At 47.8% G+C, this 21,129-nt stretch overlaps 1 protein-coding gene across 1 annotated transcript in view; it reads right to left on the reverse strand.

Annotated features, from left to right (window-relative positions):
• TXNDC11 (thioredoxin domain containing 11) overlaps positions 1-21,129 on the reverse strand; it is a 158,342-nt gene that overhangs the window by 44,372 nt on the left and 92,841 nt on the right. The window contains exon 8 of the mRNA XM_082262319.1: positions 4,566-5,295. Within this exon, the coding sequence (XP_082118445.1) occupies positions 4,566-5,295 (730 nt within the window). The remainder of the gene's footprint in view (positions 1-4,565; positions 5,296-21,129) is intronic.

Here is a 21,129-nt window from a genome sequence, read left to right on the forward strand (position 1 = left end):
CGGATAGACTGGCATCCGTGGTCACTGTCGTCCAATATATTGGCAGAAATGACTTTCCCTGGCTGAGCATCGGAGACCGAAGCCACCAGACCAGAGACTCTCTGGTCTGTTTGCTCAATCGGATCTGATTGTCCAGGGATTCCAGATTCCGATTCCATCTGAGAGGAATCTCTTGCTGAAGAATTCGGGTATGGGACTGGGCAAATGGGACTGCTTCGAAGGAAGCCACCATCAACCTACAGACCCCTCATGCAAGTCCGAAGGGAAGACCAGCTGTTGGTGGACTGCTGATTGAATCTTTCGGAGTTTCCCTACCGGAAGAAAAACTCTTGTCCTGACTGTGTCTAGAATTAGACCCAGATATTCGAGCCTCTGGGTGGGAACCAGAAATGACTTTTGCTGGTTCACCAGCCACCCGAATTCCTGTAAAGAAATCATAGTAATTTCTATGTTTTGTAGCAAGGTCTGAGGAGACTCTGCATGAAGCAGAAGATCGTCTAGGTAACCTAGAATCGATATGCCTCTTTGGCGCAGAAGTGCCATCATTGGGGCCAACACCTTCGTGAAGACCCGCGGAGCCGTGGCGAGACCGAAAGGTAACGCCACAAACTGATAGTGGTTCTCTTCTACGGAAAAACGTAGAAACCGCTGATGTCCTGCGAAAATGGGAATGTGAAGATATGCGTCCTAGATGTCTATGGACGCTAGGACATCCCCTGGATGCAGAAAGGCTGCTACTGTGCGAATGGACTCCATTCTGAATCTTCTTATGTAGACAAAAGAATTGAGTGCCCTTAAGTCCAGAATTGGACGCACTTTGCCCTCTTTCCTGGGTATTGTAAATAGGTTTGAATAAAAACCCCTGAAAGCGTTCTGTCCAAGGAACGTGGACTACCACTCCTTGTTGTAGTAAATCTGTGACTGCTCTCCACAGATCGTCTAAACGATCCGGGGATAGTCGGCTATTGGAAGGGAAGAATCGCGCCGGTGGGAGAGATCGAAACTCGATCTTGTACCCTGACCTTATGACTTCGCAAACCCATCTGTCCGGGATTCTGGAAAGCCATGGATCCGGGAACCGGCGAAGACGTCCCCCCACCCCAGTTATGGGTGGGGGGCGCACCTTCAGGCTTTGGACGGTTTATCTTCAGGTCTAGAGGGGGCGGGCTTTTGCTTGCCCGACCAACGACCCCTGACGCCTCCTGCAGGAGCTTTGGAGGACTTAATTTTTTCACCCGCGGGACGAAAAAAAAAAACCTCTTGTGAGCAGAAAAAGAAGGCCCTCGTCTTTGACGAGTTCCTTTACCTTTAAAATTTTGCGGTAAAAAGGTGCTCTTTCCACCCGTGAGATCCTTAATGATCTCATCTAAGTTGGCTCCAAATAGACGCTCTCCTAAAAAGGGGAAATTAGCCAATGCTTTTTTGGAACCTTGGTCGGCTAACCAACCTTTTAGCCACAGTGTACGCTTGAGAACCACCGCTGAGACAGATGCTCGCGCCAATAATGAAGTGGCGTCTAACGCCGCATCACACACAAACTGTAACCCCTGTATCATCTGTTCCAACAAATCTGATACCGCCTGAGGGACCTCTTCTAGGTCCCGGCGTAACCACTTGGTCCATACAGTTACAGCCTGCGAAACCAGACCAATAGCAATTATTGGTCTGAAAGCTGATCCAATCAAGGTAAACATGGTGCGAGACATAGCTTCTATCTTGCGATCCACTGGATCTTTAAAAGACGGAGCGTCTTCTAGAGGAATAACCGTGGCTTTATTCAATCTAGCAATTGGTGAATTGACCACAGGTGGTTCTGTCCATTTCTTAATGAGGGTTTCCTCAAACGGATAACGCCTGTTAATGCGTTTAGAAATAGTAGAAATGCGTTTTGGCAGACTCCATTCTTCTTTGATTGGATTGCCAAAACATTTGGGCAATGGAAAAAACCTTCGCCACTAGATGCGTTTTTAGTCCCAAAAGGGATTTCAGTTTCAGCTATTTCTGACGGAATACCCTGTAATCTTAAGGTCTCTTGAACAGATACCATGAGTGCGTTTACCAACGCTTCCTCTCTGGCTATGGCTGATGCCGAAACATCCTCCTCACTGTCTGAAAAGACAGTACACGAGACACCAATACCAGATGAAGTACCTGCAACTGCAGAAATAGGCTCAGAGTCTGAATCCGAGGTTTCAGATAATAAGGGGTTAGGCGGGGGTCGCTTACTTGCGCCCTGTCCCTGACAAGCCACTTCCACCTGGGACACAAGCTTCCATAATAGCGGACAATGATTTAATCGTCAGTGGGGTGCTGGAGGATCCCGCAGACCCCTCGAGGGGATCCGGAGGAGATACATGAGTGGCAGGGTCCATGTTAATTCAGGACACCTTTGCCAGAAAACACAAAAAACTTTTTTTTTTTTTTTTAAATAAAAAATACCTCTTTTTTTTTTTTAAATTTTTTTTTTTTTTTATGTGTCTCCCCCTAGCGCAATAGCGCCCCTCAGAGTACCTGCTTCTCGATCCCACAGAGAGAGAGAGGGACCCCCAAGGCTCACCAACCGATGCAGTGAAGTATCCAACCAACTGCAGTCAGCGTCTGTCTTTACAGACTGGAAGGAGCTGTTGCTTTTTCCCGGGTAGAAGGACGTGGCTCCGCCCCCTGTGTACGCCTTCCGGCGTTCCCAGCTCTCCACGAGGTAGCTGGGCTCATGAAACATGGCCGCCCCCATATAGGAGACATTAGACTCCAAAAACATGGCGGCCGGCGTGACCTGAGGACATGCATGCACCTGGTCTACGGCAAAATGGCGGCGGACCGCCGAAATCGTTTTTCCCAGCACATCCACCTGCATCTCTGCTGAGTGGCGATTGATAGATCTACAGGAGATACACTACAAATAAGGTAGGATTATACCTCCTATGTCTGCTGTAATGCTACAGTCTGCTGGGTAGAGTGTTAGCTCTCAAACCAAGTCCACTTCCCACAAACACATACTGTATTTACAAGGGGGACTTTTAGTGTCAGATATATACTGACCATGTATGGAGGGGCCCATAATTCATACTGCCTCATAACGAGGAAAGAAAAAAGGGAACGTTTACTCACCATACCGAACCGACAGGCACCCTCTCTTCACAATACCCTCTCCACCGGGGTGGGGGTTTGTGGACCACTCCGGACGCCTCGACTCTCTGGTTCCTGGCGTCCAAGCGAGACTTTTAACTCGCAAGGTCAGTCCCTCCACTGGGACTCCGTCGCGGCCGACCCAGCGCGGAGCTCTGGTCTGCACGCGCTCGTAGGCAGAAACCGGGGTGACCACTGGATCTCAACATCCAGCCCGTCGCCCGGCCCCGCATACTTACTTGAATGTGTCGCGGCCGACCAAGCGCAATGCAATGGTCTGCGCGCGCTCGTAGGCCGGCTGGGGTGACCACTAGTGTCGCCCAGTCCGGCGTTTTTTGCTTGAAGATCTCACAGGAAAAACACTGGAGAAAAAACTACCTAAAAATATTTTTTCTAAAGAAAAAATCTTGCCAGGACCAAAAAGATCCCAGCAAGGAGCTTAGGTCCTTACTCCTGACTAGACAGAAAAAAACTGATTCCCTGTAGCAGAGAGAGGGAGGATATACCCTCAGGGACTGCCCCTAGGGTGGAGCCAGAACGTTTTGTCTTTCTGCCTAGTCCTACTCCTGCGGAGACAACATAACCCAGCTCTTGAGAATCAAGAAGACTACGTCTGTCAATGAGCGATAGAGAAATATACTTACCTTCCTTCCTCCCTCTGCGGAAACGGCACACAACGTTACTTCCTCCTTGCATTGACTCCTGGGAGATGAGCGTCATCAATCCCAGGAGTCAATGCGCCTGCACTGGAGTCACTCGTTACTTCCGGTGCAGGAGCGGAATTCCCTGCTGAACAGCTTCTGGGCATGCGCAGAAGCTATGGAGGGATGACGCGCCTGCCCCGGAAGTGACAAGCAGGGCATTCTGGGACTCCGACGTCACCAAATAGGACACGAAGAGGGATGCTCCGGCTTCAGCTGCCCACACCCGAGATGGCAGCGCTGGACAAGACATTTTCAAGGTAAGTATTTCTTCTTACAGGTAAGTGAAACAGGGGACAGTTCAGAGGCTATCGTTGCTTAAATGCACTAGCCCTGACTGTCCCAGGGGTATTTTTAGCCTAAAATTTTTTTTCCCCGGAACTCCGCTTTAACCGCAAAAGTTAATGTTCAAGTAACCTTTTGATCTGAAACCATCTACATTTAATTCAGGAAACAATGTACATTAATATCAGTTTAATGCCCTAATCGAATACCAATTCATCACTACAAACCTGCCCTTGGTCTTTCATGCTGAAAGTCGCCTCTTCTCAACAAAGATTACAGCATTGAAAAAAAATTGCTTCAGAGACATAAGACGACAAAAAGGGAGATTCAACGGAACTCTGCTGACTCAGAAATGAAATCTCAATTTGGCAAAAGCCAGCCATAAGTACGCTTATTTCATAAGCACATCTTCTATTTCACACAAACACATTCTAGTTATTAAAAGTTCCTTACCTATAGTAGGCCTGATGAGAGGCTTACTTTGATCTATGATATAATGGATTTCTTCCTTCAGATCAATGATAGCAGCAAACTTCTTTTCCTGATCAAATCCAGAGGCTCCTAGTCTCTGTGCATACAACCAGGATAAATTGGAATCCAAAAGATACATATTTAAGGTCTTGTTGGTCCTGCACCTGAGGCCAGCAATATCCTCATTGTGGATACGATAGCCAGGAGTAACTTGTCTCTTCTCCTCAATGTGAGGCATTATGGATAGATATTTCTGGCTCGAGTCCTTCCCATGGGAAGAGAGTGCAAAAGGCAGATTCTCCTGATTGGAAGCTAAATCATCAAGAAGTCCTCTATTAACTGTCTGACAACATGCCGTATAGTGGTAATAGGGACTGTATGTACTTCGAAAGTTGCTGCATTCTCTCATCCTAGACATGAAGCCTAGAAAATATTGTTCTTTGAGGTAGAAAGAATCTAAGGCTGCTCCAATGTCCAGGAAGTTACAGTGGGGTGTGCCAACGTGACTCAGGATGACTCCCCTGGTTTGATTAACACACAGCTCACACACATTGTGAACTTGGGCTACAAAGTGCCATTGTGGAAGGACAACAGTGTTACAGCATGGAAATGATTTGGATAACTTTAACACGGGATCTAGATGTTCTTGAAAAGTAGGCTCAGTAAAGTAGTTTTCAGTGCAATTGTTATACTTTACAGCAACCTCCATGATCTACAAAGGGAAAACATTTGAAGACCTGTTATACTTATGTAGTGAAGAAAGTAAAATAACATACAGTATGTGAGGACTTAAAGTGGTAATAAATCCAAAAGCAAGCAAACGTTTTATACAGTGCAGTTTATCAATTCTTTCTGTTAAATCATTTTTATTTATTTTAATGGAAATTAAAACCTCATAAGACGTGCCCATGCAGGGGGACAAAACAGTTACATAGAATAATGGTAATTTCTGGAAAATACCAACAGAATGGCTAAAGTCAACACCCTGAAAGGCTGACCATAGAACTAGTATGACGGCAACAAGAATCCAGTGATGTCAGATCATCTTGGGGAGAACACACCCTGTAGAGTAAGATAAAGGACATGGGAGGACATGGGAGGAAAAAGTAAAAGCGGAGGGTGTGGGAAAAGAAGGGGAGAGAAAGAAAGCAAAGCAACAGGGAAGGAGGGGGGGGGGATGTGGGGTAAATTCTCCACAGACTCAGGTTAGGACAACCAATTAAAGACAGCTTAGACTAGAAGGGTTCACAAGAGAAAATGCATAGTTAAGTCACAGTTCCCAGGTTTTAAGAAATTTGAAGTTAGAGTCACTAAGGATGCTAGACATTTTTTTCATCAATCAACAGTGTGGTTATGCAAACTTTTGGATTCCAGAAAGGGGACCAAGGGTTTCTTCTAGGCTTTGGCTATCACCTGTTTGGCCGCAAAAAATACATAGGTGGCCAATTTCTGTTGATCAGAGAAGAGGCCTGGGATTCTGCAGTTTAGTAAAGCAAACTTAGCATCCATAGGGGTTAAGAATGTTTGCGTTTCAAGCAGTCCAAAGATTATACCAAAATACAGCCAGTCTCAGACATGACCATTCGTGGAGGACATACCATGTTGCCCACAGCATTGGAAACATCTATCACTAGAATCTGGGTTCACATGAGTTATGTGAGCAGGGACCCAGTAACCATTAGAGAACCTTGTATGTTGAGTCTAAGGAACATTTTGCTATATTCGACCAGGCTTTGCTCCAATCCTCAAGATCTTTTTCCCATCGCCCCATGTTGGAGATGGTGGATAAATGGATTTTTGTAAGATCTTACCGTAAAATCCTTTTCTCTTAAGCTCATTGACAGACGTAGTCTTCTTGATTCTCAAGAGCTGGGTTATGTTGTCTCCGCAGGAGTAGGACTAGGCAGAAAGACAAAACGTTCTGGCTCCACCTTAGGGGCAGTCCCTGAGGGTATATCCTCCCTCTCTCTGCTACAGGGAATCAGTTCTGTTCTAAAGCAGTAACAGAGAATTTAACCCAACCCAACTCAATGATAGAGGGGCGGGTACTACGTCTGTCAATGAGCTTAAGAGAAAAGGATTTTACGGTAAGATCTTACAAAAATCCATTTTTCTCTATCGCTCATTGACAGGCGTAGTCTTCTTGATTCTCAAGAGCTGGGACATCCAGAAGCAGTGCCACAAATGAGGGGTGGGATTGACAAAATCAAATCCAATCTAGAAGGCCCAACCGGTGCCAAACTAGAAGTTTTAAAGGCTCATTATAAACAAAGAATGAGACTAAAGAAAAATTTCCAACGGAAAAAAACCCTCGAGGTAGACCACTGGTCTCCTCAAATTGCGGCCTGCAAAACCTTGCGGCCAAACGAGGCATCAGACGATGCCATTACATCAACTTTATAATGTTTTGTAAAGGTATGCACCGACGACCAGGTAGCCGCCTTGCACACCTGGACCACTGACGCCTGATGGCGAAAGGCCCATGACGCACTAAGCGCCCGAGTGGAGTGCGCCTTAACAGGGAACAGGGGCTCCCGACCCTTAATAGAATAAGCCTGTACTACCGTCTGTCTGATCCATCTGGAAATGGTCGCGGCAGATGCAGGCAACCCCTTTTTGGGTCCATCCGGGATCACAAAAAGTGAATCCGTCTTGCGAAACGAGTCTGTCGTTTTCAAGTATACCCTGATCGCCCGGACCACATCCAAGGAGTGAAAAGCAAACTCCCGAGGATGACTGGGCTTAGGACACAGGGAAGGTAACACAATTTCTTCATTCAGATGAAATTCTGAAACCACTTTTGGTAGGAAGGATGGATTCGGACGAAGAACCACCTTATCTCTATGAACCACCAGATATGGTGAACGACAAGATAATGCGGCCAGTTCTGACACCCTGCGTGCAGAAGTAATAGCCACCAAGAAGGCCACCTTCTGGGACAACATAGGTAGAGGAATCTCCCTAATATCTTCAAAGGGAGGTTTCTGAAGAACCGACAACACTAAATTAAGATCCCAGGGGGGTAACGGCGCGTGCACTGGCGGAGCCAGATGTCGCACCCCCTGGATGAAATTCCGCACCAAGGAATGAGTAGCCAAAGGCTTCTGAAAGAAGATAGCTAATGCTGAGACCTGACCCTTGATAGTACTCAAGGCCAGTTTCTGCTCAACCCCTTGTTGCAGAAAAGCTAATATTCGACTAATCGAATAAGACCGAGGACGGAACCCCAAAGGTTCACACCATGCAATGTAGGACTTCCATGTGCGATGATAAATCTTTCTGGAAGTCGCTTTCCTTGCTTCAACTAGAGTAGGAATAACTGAAGCTGACAAACCTTTGTCCTTCAGCACCTGGGTCTCAATAGCCAGGCCGTTAAAGCCAGCGATCGTAAAGCAGGATGGAAGATCGGTCCCTGAGACAGTAGGTCCTCCCTGAGAGGAAGTCTCCACGGGACGTCCGCCACCAGTCTGACCACGTCGGCGTACCAAGCTCGACGAGGCCAGTCCGGAGCTACCAGAATTACTGGAATTCCTTCCTCCTCTATCCTGCGAAGAAGTCTTGGCAGTAACGCGAGAGGAGGGAAGGCATACATTAGCTGGTATTGCCCCCACGGGGCGATCAGTGCGTCTGCGGTTTCTGCTAGAGGATCGCGGGAGCGAGCCACGAATCTCTGAACTTTCCTGTTGAATCGTGATGCCAACAGATCCATATCCGGGGTGCCCCACCGTAGGCACAACTGGTGGAAAACGTCTGGATGGAGGGACCATTCCCCCTGATCCAGAGTCTGACGGCTGAGATAATCTGCCTGCCAATTGCCAATTCTCCACCCCCGGAATGAACACCGCAGAGATTGCTGGAACAAATCGTTCCGCCCAGCGAAGAATGCAAGCCACTTCTTTGGCCGCTCGGACACTCTTGGTGCCCCCCTGGTGATTGACATAAGCCACGGCCGTGGCATTGTCCGACTGGATCCGAACCGGGCTGCCCTGGAGCTGCTCGGTCCAGTGAATCAGACAAAGTCTGATCGCTCTCAGTTCCAATACATTTATCGATAACCTGGATTCTTCCGGGGACCAAAGTCCCTGGACAGATAACTGACCGAGAATTCCTCCCCATCCGGATAGACTGGCATCCGTGGTCACTGTCGTCCAATATATTGGCAGAAATGACCTTCCCTGGCTGAGCATCGGAGACCGAAGCCACCAGACCAGAGACTCTCTGGTCTGTTTGCTCAATCGGATCTGATTGTCCAGGGATTCCGGATTCCGATTCCATCTGAGAAGAATCTCTTGCTGAAGAATTCGGGTATGGGACTGGGCAAATGGGACTGCTTCGAAGGAAGCCACCATCAACCCCAGAACCCTCATGCAAGTTCGAAGAGAAGACCAGCTGTTGGATAGTAACAACTGGACTGCTGATTGAATCTTTCGGAGTTTCCCTACCGGAAGAAAAAACTCTTGTCCTGACTGTGTCTAGAATTAGACCCAGATATTCGAGCCTCTGGGTGGGAACCAGAAATGACTTTTGCTGGTTCACCAGCCACCCGAATTCCTGTAAAGAAATCATAGTAATTTCTATGTTTTGTAGCAAGGTCTGAGGAGACTCTGCATGAAGCAGAAGATCGTCTAGGTAACCAAGGATCGATATGCCTCTTTGGCGCAGAAGTGCCAACATTGGGGCCAACACCTTCGTGAAGACCCGCGGAGCCGTGGCGAGACCGAAAAGGTAACGCCACAAACTGATAGTGGTTCTCTTCTACGGAAAAGCGTAGAAACCGCTGATGTCCTGCGAAAATGGGAATGTGAAGATATGCGTCCTTGATGTCTATGGACGCTAGGACATCCCCTGGATGCAGGAAGGCTGCTACTGTGCGAATGGACTCCATTCTGAATCTTCTTATGTTGACAAAAGAATTGAGTGCTCTTAAGTCCAGAATTGGACGCACTTTGCCCTCTTTCCTGGGTATTGTAAATAGGTTTGAATAAAACCCTTGAAACCGTTCTGTCCAAGGAACGTGGACTACCACTCCTTGTTGTAGTAAATCTGTGACTGCTTTCCGCAGATCTTCTAAACGATCCGGGGATAGTCGGATATTGGAAGGGAAGAATCGCGCCGGTGGGAGAGATCGAAACTCGATCTTGTACCCTGACCTTATGACTTCGCAAACCCATTTGTCCGGGATTCTGGAAAGCCATGGATCCGGGAACCGGCGAAGACGTCCCCCCACCCCAGTTATGGGTGGGGGCGCACCTTCAGGCTTTGGACGGTTTATCTTCAGGTCTGGAGGGGGCGGGCTTTTGCTTGCCCGACCAACGACCCCTGACGCCTCCTGCAGGAGCTTTGGAGGACTTAGTTTTTTCACCCGCGGGACGAAAAAACCTCTTGTGAGCAGAAAAAGAAGGCCCTCATCTTTGACGAGTTCCTTTACCTTTAAAATTTTGCGGTAAAAAGGTGCTCTTTCCACCCGTGAGATCCTTAATGATCTCATCTAAGTTGGCTCCAAATAGACGCTCTCCTAAAAAGGGGATATTAGCCAATGCTTTTTTGGAACCTTGGTCGGCTAACCAACCTTTTAGCCACAGTGTACGCCTGAGAACCACTGCTGAGACTGATGCTCGCGCCAATAATGGAGTGGCGTCTAACGCCGCATCACACACAAACTGTAACCCCTGTATCATTTGTTCCAACAAATCTGATACCGCCTGAGGGACCTCTTCTAAGTTCCGGCGTAACCACTTGGTCCATTCAGTTACAGCCTGCGAAACCAGACCAATAGCTATTATAGGTCTGAAAGCTGATCCAATCAAGGAAAACATGGTGCGAGACATAGCTTCTATCTTGCGATCCACTGGATCTTTAAAAGACGGAGCGTCTTCTAGAGGAATAACCGTGGCTTTATTCAATCTAGCAATTGGTGAATCCACCACAGGTGGTTCTGTCCATTTCTTAATGAGGGTTTCCTCAAACGGATAACGCCTGTCAATGCGTTTAGAAATAGTAAAAGTGCGTTTTGGCAGACACCATTCTTCTTCGATTGGATTGCCAAAACATTTGGGCAATGGAAAAACCTTCGCCACTTTGATGCGTTTTTTAGTCCCAAAAGGGATTTCAGTTTCAGCTATTTCCGATGGAATACCCTGTAACCTTAAGGTTTCTTGAACAGATACAATGAGTGCGTTTACCAACGCTTCCTCTCGGGCTATGGCGGATGCCGAAACATCCTCCTCGCTGTCTGAAGAGACAGGACCCGAGACACCAATCCCAGATGAAGTACCTGCAACTGCAGAAATAGGCTCAGAGTCTGAATCCGAGGTTTCAGATAATAAGGGGTTAGGCGGGGGTCGCTTTCTTGCGCCCTGTCCCTGACAAGCCACTTCCACCCGGGACACAAAAGTTTCCATAATAGCTGACAATGATTCAATTGTCAGTGGGGTGCTGGAGGATCCTGCAGACCCCTCGAGGGGATCCGGAGGAGATACATGAGTGGCAGGGTCCATGTTAATTCAGGACACCTTTGCCAGCAAAACAAAAAAACTTTTTTTTTTTTTTTTTGTGTGTCTCCCCCTAGCGCAATAGCGCCCCTCAGAGTACCTGCTTCTCGATCCCACAGAGAGAGAGAGGGACCCCCAAGGCTCACCAACCGATGCAGTGAAGTTTCCAACCAACTGCAGTCAGCATCTGTCTTTTACAGACTGGAAGGAGCTGTTGCTTTTTCCCGGGTAGAAGGACGTGGCTCCGCCCCCTGTGTACGCCTTCCGGCGTTCCCAGCTCTCCACGAGGTAGCTGGGCTCACGAAACATGGCCGCCCCCATAGAAGAGACATAAGACTCCAAAAACATGGCGGCCGGCGTGACCTGAGGACATACATGCACTTGGTCTACGGCAAAATGGCGGCGGACCGCCGAAATCGTTTTCCCAGCACATCCACCTGCATCTCTGCTAAGAGGCGATATATGGATCTACAGGAGATACACTACAAATAAGGTAGGATTATACCTCCTATGTCTGCTGTAATGTTACAGTCTGCTGGGTAGAGTGTTAGCTCTCAAACCAAGTCCACTTCCCACAAACACATGCTGTATTACAAGGGGGACTTGTAAGTATCAGATATATACTGACCATATATGGAGGGGCCCATAATTCATACTGCCTCATAACGAGGAAAGAAAAAAAGGGAACGTTTACTCACCATACCGAACCGACAGGCACCCTCTCTTCACAATACCCTCTCCACCGGGGTGGGGGTTTGTGGACCACTCCGGACGCCTCGACTCTCTGGTTCCTGGCGTCCAAGCGAGACTTTTAACTCGCAAGGTCAGTCCCTCCACTGGGACTCCGTCGCGGCCGACCCAGCGCGGAGCTCTGGTCTGCACGCGCTCGTAGGCAGAAACCGGGGTGACCACTGGATCTCAACATCCAGCCCATCGCCCGGCCCCGCATACTTACTTGAATGTGTCGCGGCCGACCAAGCGCAATGCCATGGTCTGCGCGCGCTCGTAGGCCGGCTGGGGTGACCACAAGTGTCGCCCAGTCCGGCATTTTTGCTTGAAGATCTCACAGGAAAAACACTGGAGAAAAACTACCTAAAAAATGTCTTTTTCTTAAAGAAAAAAGTCTTGCCAGGACCAAAAGATCCCAGCAAGGAACTTAGGTCCTTACTCCTGACTAGACAGAAAAAAACTGATTCCCTGTAGCAGAGAGAGGGAGGATATACCCTCAGGGACTGCCCCTAAGGTGGAGCCAGAACGTTTTGTCTTTCTGCCTAGTCCTACTCCTGCGGAGACAACATAACCCAGCTCTTGAGAATCAAGAAGACTACGTCTGTCAATGAGCGATAGAGAAAGAGTGCTACGGCTATTCAGCGTAGCGTATATAATGGAAATTAGTCTAGGCAATCTTGGAGAGTAAACGTGTGTTTAAAAACTACTCTTCCTAAGACCCGGTTCACACTGATGCGAGTGCCGGGTTCGCATGTAATGTCGGAGCGCACTGCTCCGACATTACATGCGATCAGCTGTGCGGTGCGAGTTTAGCCATACAGTTTGTATGGGTAAATTCGCATCGCACCCGGTGCAAACACGCACAGGAGGCATTTTTGCAGCCGCATCAGGATCGGATCGCACAGCGGTTCACACTTGTGCGATCCCATCCTGTGCGAACTGCACGATCGCACTGCGATATGCGATCAAACTGGGGGTGTCGTTAAGATTACATTGACACCCCCAGCGGATCGCATATGGCAGTGTGAACTGCCGGGGGTGCGTGTGCGATGCGGGAAAAGGCTGCGAATCCGCAGCCTTCCCGCATCGCAATAGTGTGACCCGAGCCTAAAGGGAAAGTCTGAGGTTTGCAACTTACCAATTTTTTCATGTGGTGGGTGTATTTGTTTTCCATTTTTTATACGTTTCCCCTTTATTGCCAGTAACATACTTCCTGTCTTAGGGCAGAGCAATGGAAACACCCTTGGACAGCATCATGTTCGGATTAGAGGATAGTGTTAGATTGACTAGCAGATTTAGATGAACTTGATCAATAAATTTAAGCTTGCACTTTTTTAGCAGTTACAAAACAGTTTTTTACCCTTTTGGGATACAGTTTTTACATAAATGAATAAAACTTGACCATTGTATGAACCACTGTCAGTGCTAATTGGTTTGTCTCAACCCTCCAACTGCTACTTTATTCTGGACAGCTTGGGCTGTTAAAGGAAGTTGAAAAATAACAGACTTAGTGGCTGGATCACCAGGTAAAAACAAAAGAAAAAAAAGACTAAAGAAAACATGCAGCCATCACATTTAGAGCCCATTCACACTGCCGCGACTTGTCAAGCGACTTGTCAGCCTGACAAGTCGCGGTCCATTGAGTAGTACAGGACCCGTTCTAATAGGAGTGACACAAGTCGCTCCGACTTAGAAAAAGGGTCCTGTACTACTTTGGGGCGACCTCGGAGCGACTTGCATAGACTTCCATTATTTGAAGTCCCTGCAAGTCGCGCCAAAGTCGCGGTGCACTTCACAGGTCGCCCCCCGAAGTCGTGTCGCCTCAGTGTGAACCGGCTCTTAAGGACTGGTAAGCTGCACTTTATTACACCTTTGTTTTGGGTTTAAAAATGGATTTTTGTAAGATCTTACCGTAAAATCCTTTTCTCTTAAGCTCATTGACAGACGTAGTCTTCTTGATTCTCAAGAGCTGGGTTATGTTGTCTCCGCAGGAGTAGGACTAGGCAGAAAGACAAAACGTTCTGGCTCCACCTTAGGGGCAGTCCCTGAGGGTATATCCTCCCTCTCTCTGCTACAGGGAATCAGTTCTGTTCTAAAGCAGTAACAGAGAATTTAACCCAACCCAACTCAATGATAGAGGGGCGGGTACTACGTCTGTCAATGAGCTTAAGAGAAAAGGATTTTACGGTAAGATCTTACAAAAATCCATTTTTCTCTATCGCTCATTGACAGACGTAGTCTTCTTGATTCTCAAGAGCTGGGACATCCAGAAGCAGTGCCACAAATGAGGGGTGGGATTGACAAAATCAAATCCAATCTAGAAGGCCCAACCGGTGCCAAACTAGAAGTTTTAAAGGCTCATTATAAACAAAGAATGAGACTAAAGAAAAATTTTCCAACGGAAAAAAACCTCGAGGTAGACCACTGGTCTCCTCAAATTGCGGCCTGCAAAACCTTGCGGCCAAACGAGGCATCAGACGATGCCATTACATCAACTTTATAATGTTTAGTAAAGGTATGCACCGACGACCAGGTAGCCGCCTTGCACACCTGGACCACTGACGCCTGATGGCGAAAGGCCCATGACGCACTAAGTGCCCGAGTGGAGTGCGCCTAAACAGGGAACGGGGGCTCCCGACCCTTAATAGAATAAGCCTGTACTACCGTCTGTCTGATCCATCTGGAAATGGTCGCGGCAGATGCAGGCAACCCCTTTTTGGGTCCATCTGGGATCACAAAAAGTGAATCCGTCTTGCGAAACGAGTCTGTCGTTTTCAAGTATACCCTGATCGCCCGGACCACATCCAAGGAGTGTAAAGCAAACTCTTGCGGATGACTGGGCTTAGGACACAGGGAAGGTAACACAATTTCTTCATTCAGATGAAATTCTGAAACCACTTTTGGTAGGAAGGATGGATTCGGACGAAGAACCACCTTATCTCTATGAACCACCAGATATGGTGAACGACAAGATAATGCGGCCAGTTCTGACACCCTGCGTGCAGAAGTAATAGCCACCAAGAAGGCCACCTTCTGGGACAACGTAGGTAGAGGAATCTCCCTAATATCTTCAAAGGGAGGTTTCTGAAGAACCGACAACACTAAATTAAGATCCCAGGGGGGTAACGGCGCGTGCACTGGCGGAGCCAGATGTCGCACCCCCTGGATGAAATTCCGCACCAAGGAATGAGTAGCCAAAGGCTTCTGAAAGAAGATAGCTAATGCTGAGACCTGACCCTTGATAGTACTCAAGGCCAGTTTCTGCTCAACCCCTTGTTGCAGAAAAGCCAATATTCGACTAATCGAATAAGACCGAGGACGGAACCCCAAAGGTTCACACCATGCAATGTAGGACTTCCATGTGCGATGATAAATCTTTCTGGAAGTCGCTTTCCTTGCTTCAACTAGAGTAGGAATAACTGAAGCTGACAAACCTTTGTCCTTCAGCACCTGGGTCTCAATAGCCAGGCCGTTAAAGCCAGCGATCGTAAAGCAGGATGGAAGATCGGTCCCTGAGACAGTAGGTCCTCCCTGAGAGGAAGTCTCCACGGGACGTCCGCCACCAGTCTGACCACGTCGGCGTACCAAGCTCGACGAGGCCAGTCCGGAGCTACCAGAATTACTGGAATTCCTTCCTCCTCTATCCTGCGAAGAAGTCTTGGCAGTAACGCGAGAGGAGGGAAGGCATACATTAGCTGGTATTGCCCCCACGGGGCGATCAGTGCGTCTGCGGTTTCTGCTAGAGGATCGCGGGAGCGAGCCACGAATCTCTGAACTTTCCTGTTGAATCGTGATGCCAACAGATCCACATCCGGGGTGCCCCACCGTAGGCACAACTGGTGGAAAACGTCTGGATGGAGGGACCATTCCCCCTGATCCAGAGTCTGACGGCTGAGATAATCTGCCTGCCAATTCTCCACCCCCGGAATGAACACCGCAGAGATTGCTGGAACAAATCGTTCCGCCCAGCGAAGAATGCAAGCCACTTCTTTGGCCGCTCGGACACTCTTGGTGCCCCCCTGGTGATTGACATAAGCCACGGCCGTGGCATTGTCCGACTGGATCCGAACCGGGCTGCCCTGGAGCTGCTCGGTCCAGTGAATCAGACAAAGTCTGATCGCTCTCAGTTCCAATACATTTATCGGTAACCTGGATTCTTCCGGGGACCAAAGTCCCTGGACAGATAACTGACTGAGAATTCCTCCCCATCCGGATAGACTGGCATCCGTGGTCACTGTCGTCCAATATATTGGCAGAAATGACTTTCCCTGGCTGAGCATCGGAGACCGAAGCCACCAGACCAGAGACTCTCTGGTCTGTTTGCTCAATCGGATCTGATTGTCCAGGGATTCCGATTCCATCTGAGAAGAATCTCTTGCTGAAGAATTCGGGTATGGGACTGGGCAAATGGGACTGCTTCGAACGAAGCCACCATCAACCCCAGAACCCTCATGCAAGTCCGAAGGGAAGACCAGCTGTTGGACAGTAACAACTGGACTGCTGATTGAATCTTTCGGAGTTTCCCTACCGGAAGAAAAACTCTTGTCCTGACTGTGTCTAGAATTAGACCCAGATATTCGAGCCTCTGGGTGGGAACCAGAAATGACTTTTGCTGGTTCACCAGCCACCCGAATTCCTGTAAAGAAATCATAGTAATTTCTATGTTTTGTAGCAAGGTCTGAGGAGACTCTGCATGAAGCAGAAGATCGTCTAGGTAACCAAGGATCGATATGCCTCTTTGGCGCAGAAGTGCCAACATTGGGGCCAACACCTTTGTGAAGACCCGCGGAGCCGTGGCGAGACCGAAAGGTAACGCCACAAACTGATAGTGGTTCTCTTCTACGGAAAAGCGTAGAAACCGCTGATGTCCTGCGAAAATGGGAATGTGAAGATAGGCGTCCTTGATGTCTATGGACGCTAGGACATCCCCTGGATGCAGGAAGGCTGCTACTGTGCGAATGGACTCCATTCTGAATCTTCTTATGTTGACAAAAGAATTGAGTGCTCTTAAGTCCAGAATTGGACGCACTTTGCCCTCTTTCCTGGGTATTGTAAATAGATTTGAATAAAACCCTTGAAACCGTTCTGTCCAAGGAACGTGGACTACCACTCCTTGTTGTAGTAAATCTGTGACTGCTCTCCGCAGATCTTCTAAACGATCTGAGGATAGTCGGATATTGGAAGGGAAGAATCGCGCCGGTGGGAGAGATCGAAACTCGATCTTGTACCCTGACCTTATGACTTCGCAAACCCATTTGTCCGGGATTCTGGAAAGCCATGGATCCGGGAACCGGCGAAGACGTCCCCCCACCCCAGTTATGGGTGGGGGCGCACCTTCAGGCTTTGGACGGTTTATCTTCAGGTCTGGAGGGGGCGGGCTTTTGCTTGCCCGACCAACGACCCCTGACGCCTCCTGCAGGAGCTTTGGAGGACTTAATTTTTTCACCCGCGGGACGAAAAAACCTCTTGTGAGCAGAAAAAGAAGGCCCTCGTCTTTGACGAGTTCCTTTACCTTTAAAATTTTGCGGTAAAAAGGTGCTCTTTCCACCCGTGAGATCCTTAATGATCTCATCTAAGTTGGCTCCAAATAGACGCTCTCCTAAAAAGGGGATATTAGCCAATGCTTTTTTGGAACCTTGGTCGGCTAACCAACCTTTTAGCCACAGTGTACGCCTGAGAACCACTGCTGAGACTGATGCTCGCGCCAATAATGGAGTGGCGTCTAACGCCGCATCACACACAAACTGTAACCCCTGTATCATTTGTTCCAACAAATCTGATACCGCCTGAGGGACCTCTTCTAAGTCCCGGCGTAACTACTTGGCGAAACCAGACCAATAGCTATTATAGGTCTGAAAGCTGATCCAATCAAGGAAAACATGGTGCGAGACATAGCTTCTATCTTGCGATCAACTGGATCTTTAAAAGACGGAGCGTCTTCTAGAGGAATAACCGTGGCTTTATTCAATCTAGCAATAGGTGAATCCACCACAGGTGGTTCTGTCCATTTCTTAATGAGGGTTTCCTCAAACTGATAATGCCTGTCAATGCGTTTAGAAATAGTAAAAGTGCGTTTTGGCAGACGCCATTCTTCTTCGATTGGATTGCCAAAACATTTGGGCAATGGAAAAACCTTCGCCACTTTGATGCGTTTTTTAGTCCCAAAAGGGATTTCAGTTTCAGCTATTTCCGATGGAATACCCTGTAACCTTAAGGTTTCTTGAACAGATACAATGAGTGCGTTTACCAACGCTTCCTCTCGGGCTATGGCGGATGCCGAAACATCCTCCTCGCTGTCTGAAGAGACAGGACCCGAGACACCAATCCCAGATGAAGTACCTGCAACTGCAGAAATAGGCTCAGAGTCTGAATCCGAGGTTTCAGATAATAAGGGGTTAGGCGGGGGTCGCTTTCTTGCGCCCTGTCCCTGACAAGCCACTTCCACCCGGGACACAAAAGTTTCCATAATAGCTGACAATGATTCAATTGTCAGTGGGGTGCTGGAGGATCCCGCAGACCCCTCGAGGGGATCCGGAGGAGATACATGAGTGGCAGGGTCCATGTTAATTCAGGACACCTTTGCCAGCAAAAACAAAAAAACTTTTTCTTTTTTTTTTTTTTTTGTGTGTCTCCCCCTAGCGCAATAGCGCCCCTCAGAGTACCTGCTTCTCGATCCCACAGAGAGAGAGAGGGACCCCCAAGGCTCACCAACCGATGCAGTGCAGTTTCCAACCAACTGCAGTCAGCGTCTGTCTTACACAGACTGGAAGGAGCTGTTGCTTTTTCCCGGGTAGAAGGACGTGGCTCCGCCCCCTGTGTACGCCTTCCGGCGTTCCCAGCTCTCCACGAGGTAGCTGGGCTCACGAAACATGGCCGCCCCCATAGAAGAGACATAAGACTCCAAAAACATGGCGGCCGGCGTGACCTGAGGACATACATGCACTTGGTCTACGGCAAAATGGCGGCGGACCGCCGAAATCGTTTTCCCAGCACATCCACCTGCATCTCTGCTAAGAGGCGATATATGGATCTACAGGAGATACACTACAAATAAGGTAGGATTATACCTCCTATGTCTGCTGTAATGTTACAGTCTGCTGGGTAGAGTGTTAGCTCTCAAACCAAGTCCACTTCCCACAAACACATGCTGTATTACAAGGGGGACTTGTAAGTATCAGATATATACTGACCATATATGGAGGGGCCCATAATACATACTGCCTCATAACGAGGAAAAAGGGGAACGTTTACTCACCATACCGAACCGACAGGCACCCTCTCTTTACAATACCCTCTCCACCGGGGTGGGGGTTTGTGGACCACTCCGGACGCCTCGACTCTCTGGTTCCTGGCGTCCAAGCGAGACTTTTAACTCGCAAGGTCAGTCCCTCCACTGGGACTCCGTCGCGGCCGACCCAGCGCGGAGCTCTGGTCTGCACGCGCTCGTAGGCAGAAAACCGGGGTGACCACTGGATCTCAACATCCAGCCCGTCGCCCGGCCCCGCATACTTACTTGAATGTGTCGCGGCCGACCAAGCGCAATGCCATGGTCTGCGCGCGCTCGTAGGCCGGCTGGGGTGACCACAAGTGTCGCCCAGTCCGGCATTTTTGCTTGAAGATCTCACAGGAAAAACACTGGAGAAAAACTACCTAAAAAAAAATGTCTTTTTCTTAAAGAAAAAAAGTCTCGCCAGGACCAAAAGATCCCAGCAAGGAACTTAGGTCCTTACTCCTGACTAGACAGAAAAAAACTGATTCCCTGTAGCAGAGAGAGGGAGGATATACCCTCAGGGACTGCCCCTAAGGTGGAGCCAGAACGTTTTGTCTTTCTGCCTAGTCCTACTCCTGCGGAGACAACATAACCCAGCTCTTGAGAATCAAGAAGACTACGTCTGTCAATGAGCGATAGAGAAAAGTGCTTTAGTGTTTAACTTCAGGCAGATATAAAAAGACAAATTACTGAAGCTTTGTAGCCATTGATAAACCATTAAATGTATTTTTTTTTTTTTTTTAATGAAACTAGTGAACACATTTGAATTATACTTTATATCAACCCCCTGTAATCCTCTATATAGCACTCTAGGAGAAAGCAGAGGATCACTGGAAGTGAACCAGATGTATTCAATGCAATTGTGTTGAAAAGGAACAGAGATATAGAGAGTAGTGACATAGAACCTCCATGGGTCTCCTGCTGTCCCTTCACTGTCCGGTTAGCAGGTTGGAGGTGGAGAGAGGGCACCAGTCTGTTCTTCTACAGTCCAGAACTAACAGAGAAAGTGGTGTCATTCGCCTGGCTGTGCAGTACAACTCACAGGACTAACTGGACAAAAATATAAATACTTTATTAAAAACAGCTAAATTTTATGTATTTCATCTGTAGCCTTTTGCCTGGAGTACAGATGCATTATGCAACAGCTTTTCCTTTATTGTTTTACTCAACATTTTTTCTCAAAAAAAAAAAAAAAAATATTATAATAGGAGAATCCTCAAGTATATCACAGATTAAACGTTTCATTGAATACTGATAAAATACCATAGAAAATGCAGAACAGCCTACACCACAACACATAGGACAGTATAACCAGTACTGATTGTGTAATTACAAGACACAGTGGAACAGAAAGTGCAATCACATACAATCTGGGTGCTCAGGAATCAGACTGACAAGCTGTATCTCTGTAAAGACAAAATAGAGCAAAGGCTACTACAGTTCAGGTATAATGTTCTCACATGAGCTGGTAAAACACATTGGGTAATCGCACTATGAATCTGTTCTCTATAGGCCCTGTAGCTTACAAAGCATTCTGCAACTGGAACAAAATGTTCTGACCTTGAAAACAAAGACAAGTTGCTTTTTTTTCAAGGTCAAAATGTTAGATGCACTTAGCTGAAGGTTCTTTTTAACAAGCAAAAAGGTTTTCTAGGATACAGTATCTCACAAAAGTGAGTACACCCCTCACATTTTTGTAAATAATTAATTATATGTTTTCATGTGACAACACTGAAGAAATTACACTTTGCTACAATGTAAAGTAGTGAGTGTACAGCTTGTATAACAGTTTAAATTTGCTGTCCCCTCAAATTAACTCAACACACAGCCAATATGTCTAAACTGCTGGCAACAAAAGTGAGTACACCCCTAAGTGAAAATGTCCAAACTGGGCCCAAACTGTCAATATTTTGTGGCCACCATTATTTTCCAGCAGTGCCTTAACCCTCTTGGGCATGGAGTTCACCAGAGCTTCACAGGTTGCCACTGGAGTCCTGTTCCACTCGACATCACGGAGCTGGTGGATGTTAGAGACCTTGTGCTCCTCCACCTTCTG

The sequence above is a fragment of the Pelophylax lessonae genome (assembly GCF_965119305.1).
Source record: "Pelophylax lessonae genome assembly, chromosome: 6".
Lineage (NCBI taxonomy): Eukaryota > Metazoa > Chordata > Amphibia > Anura > Ranidae > Pelophylax > Pelophylax lessonae.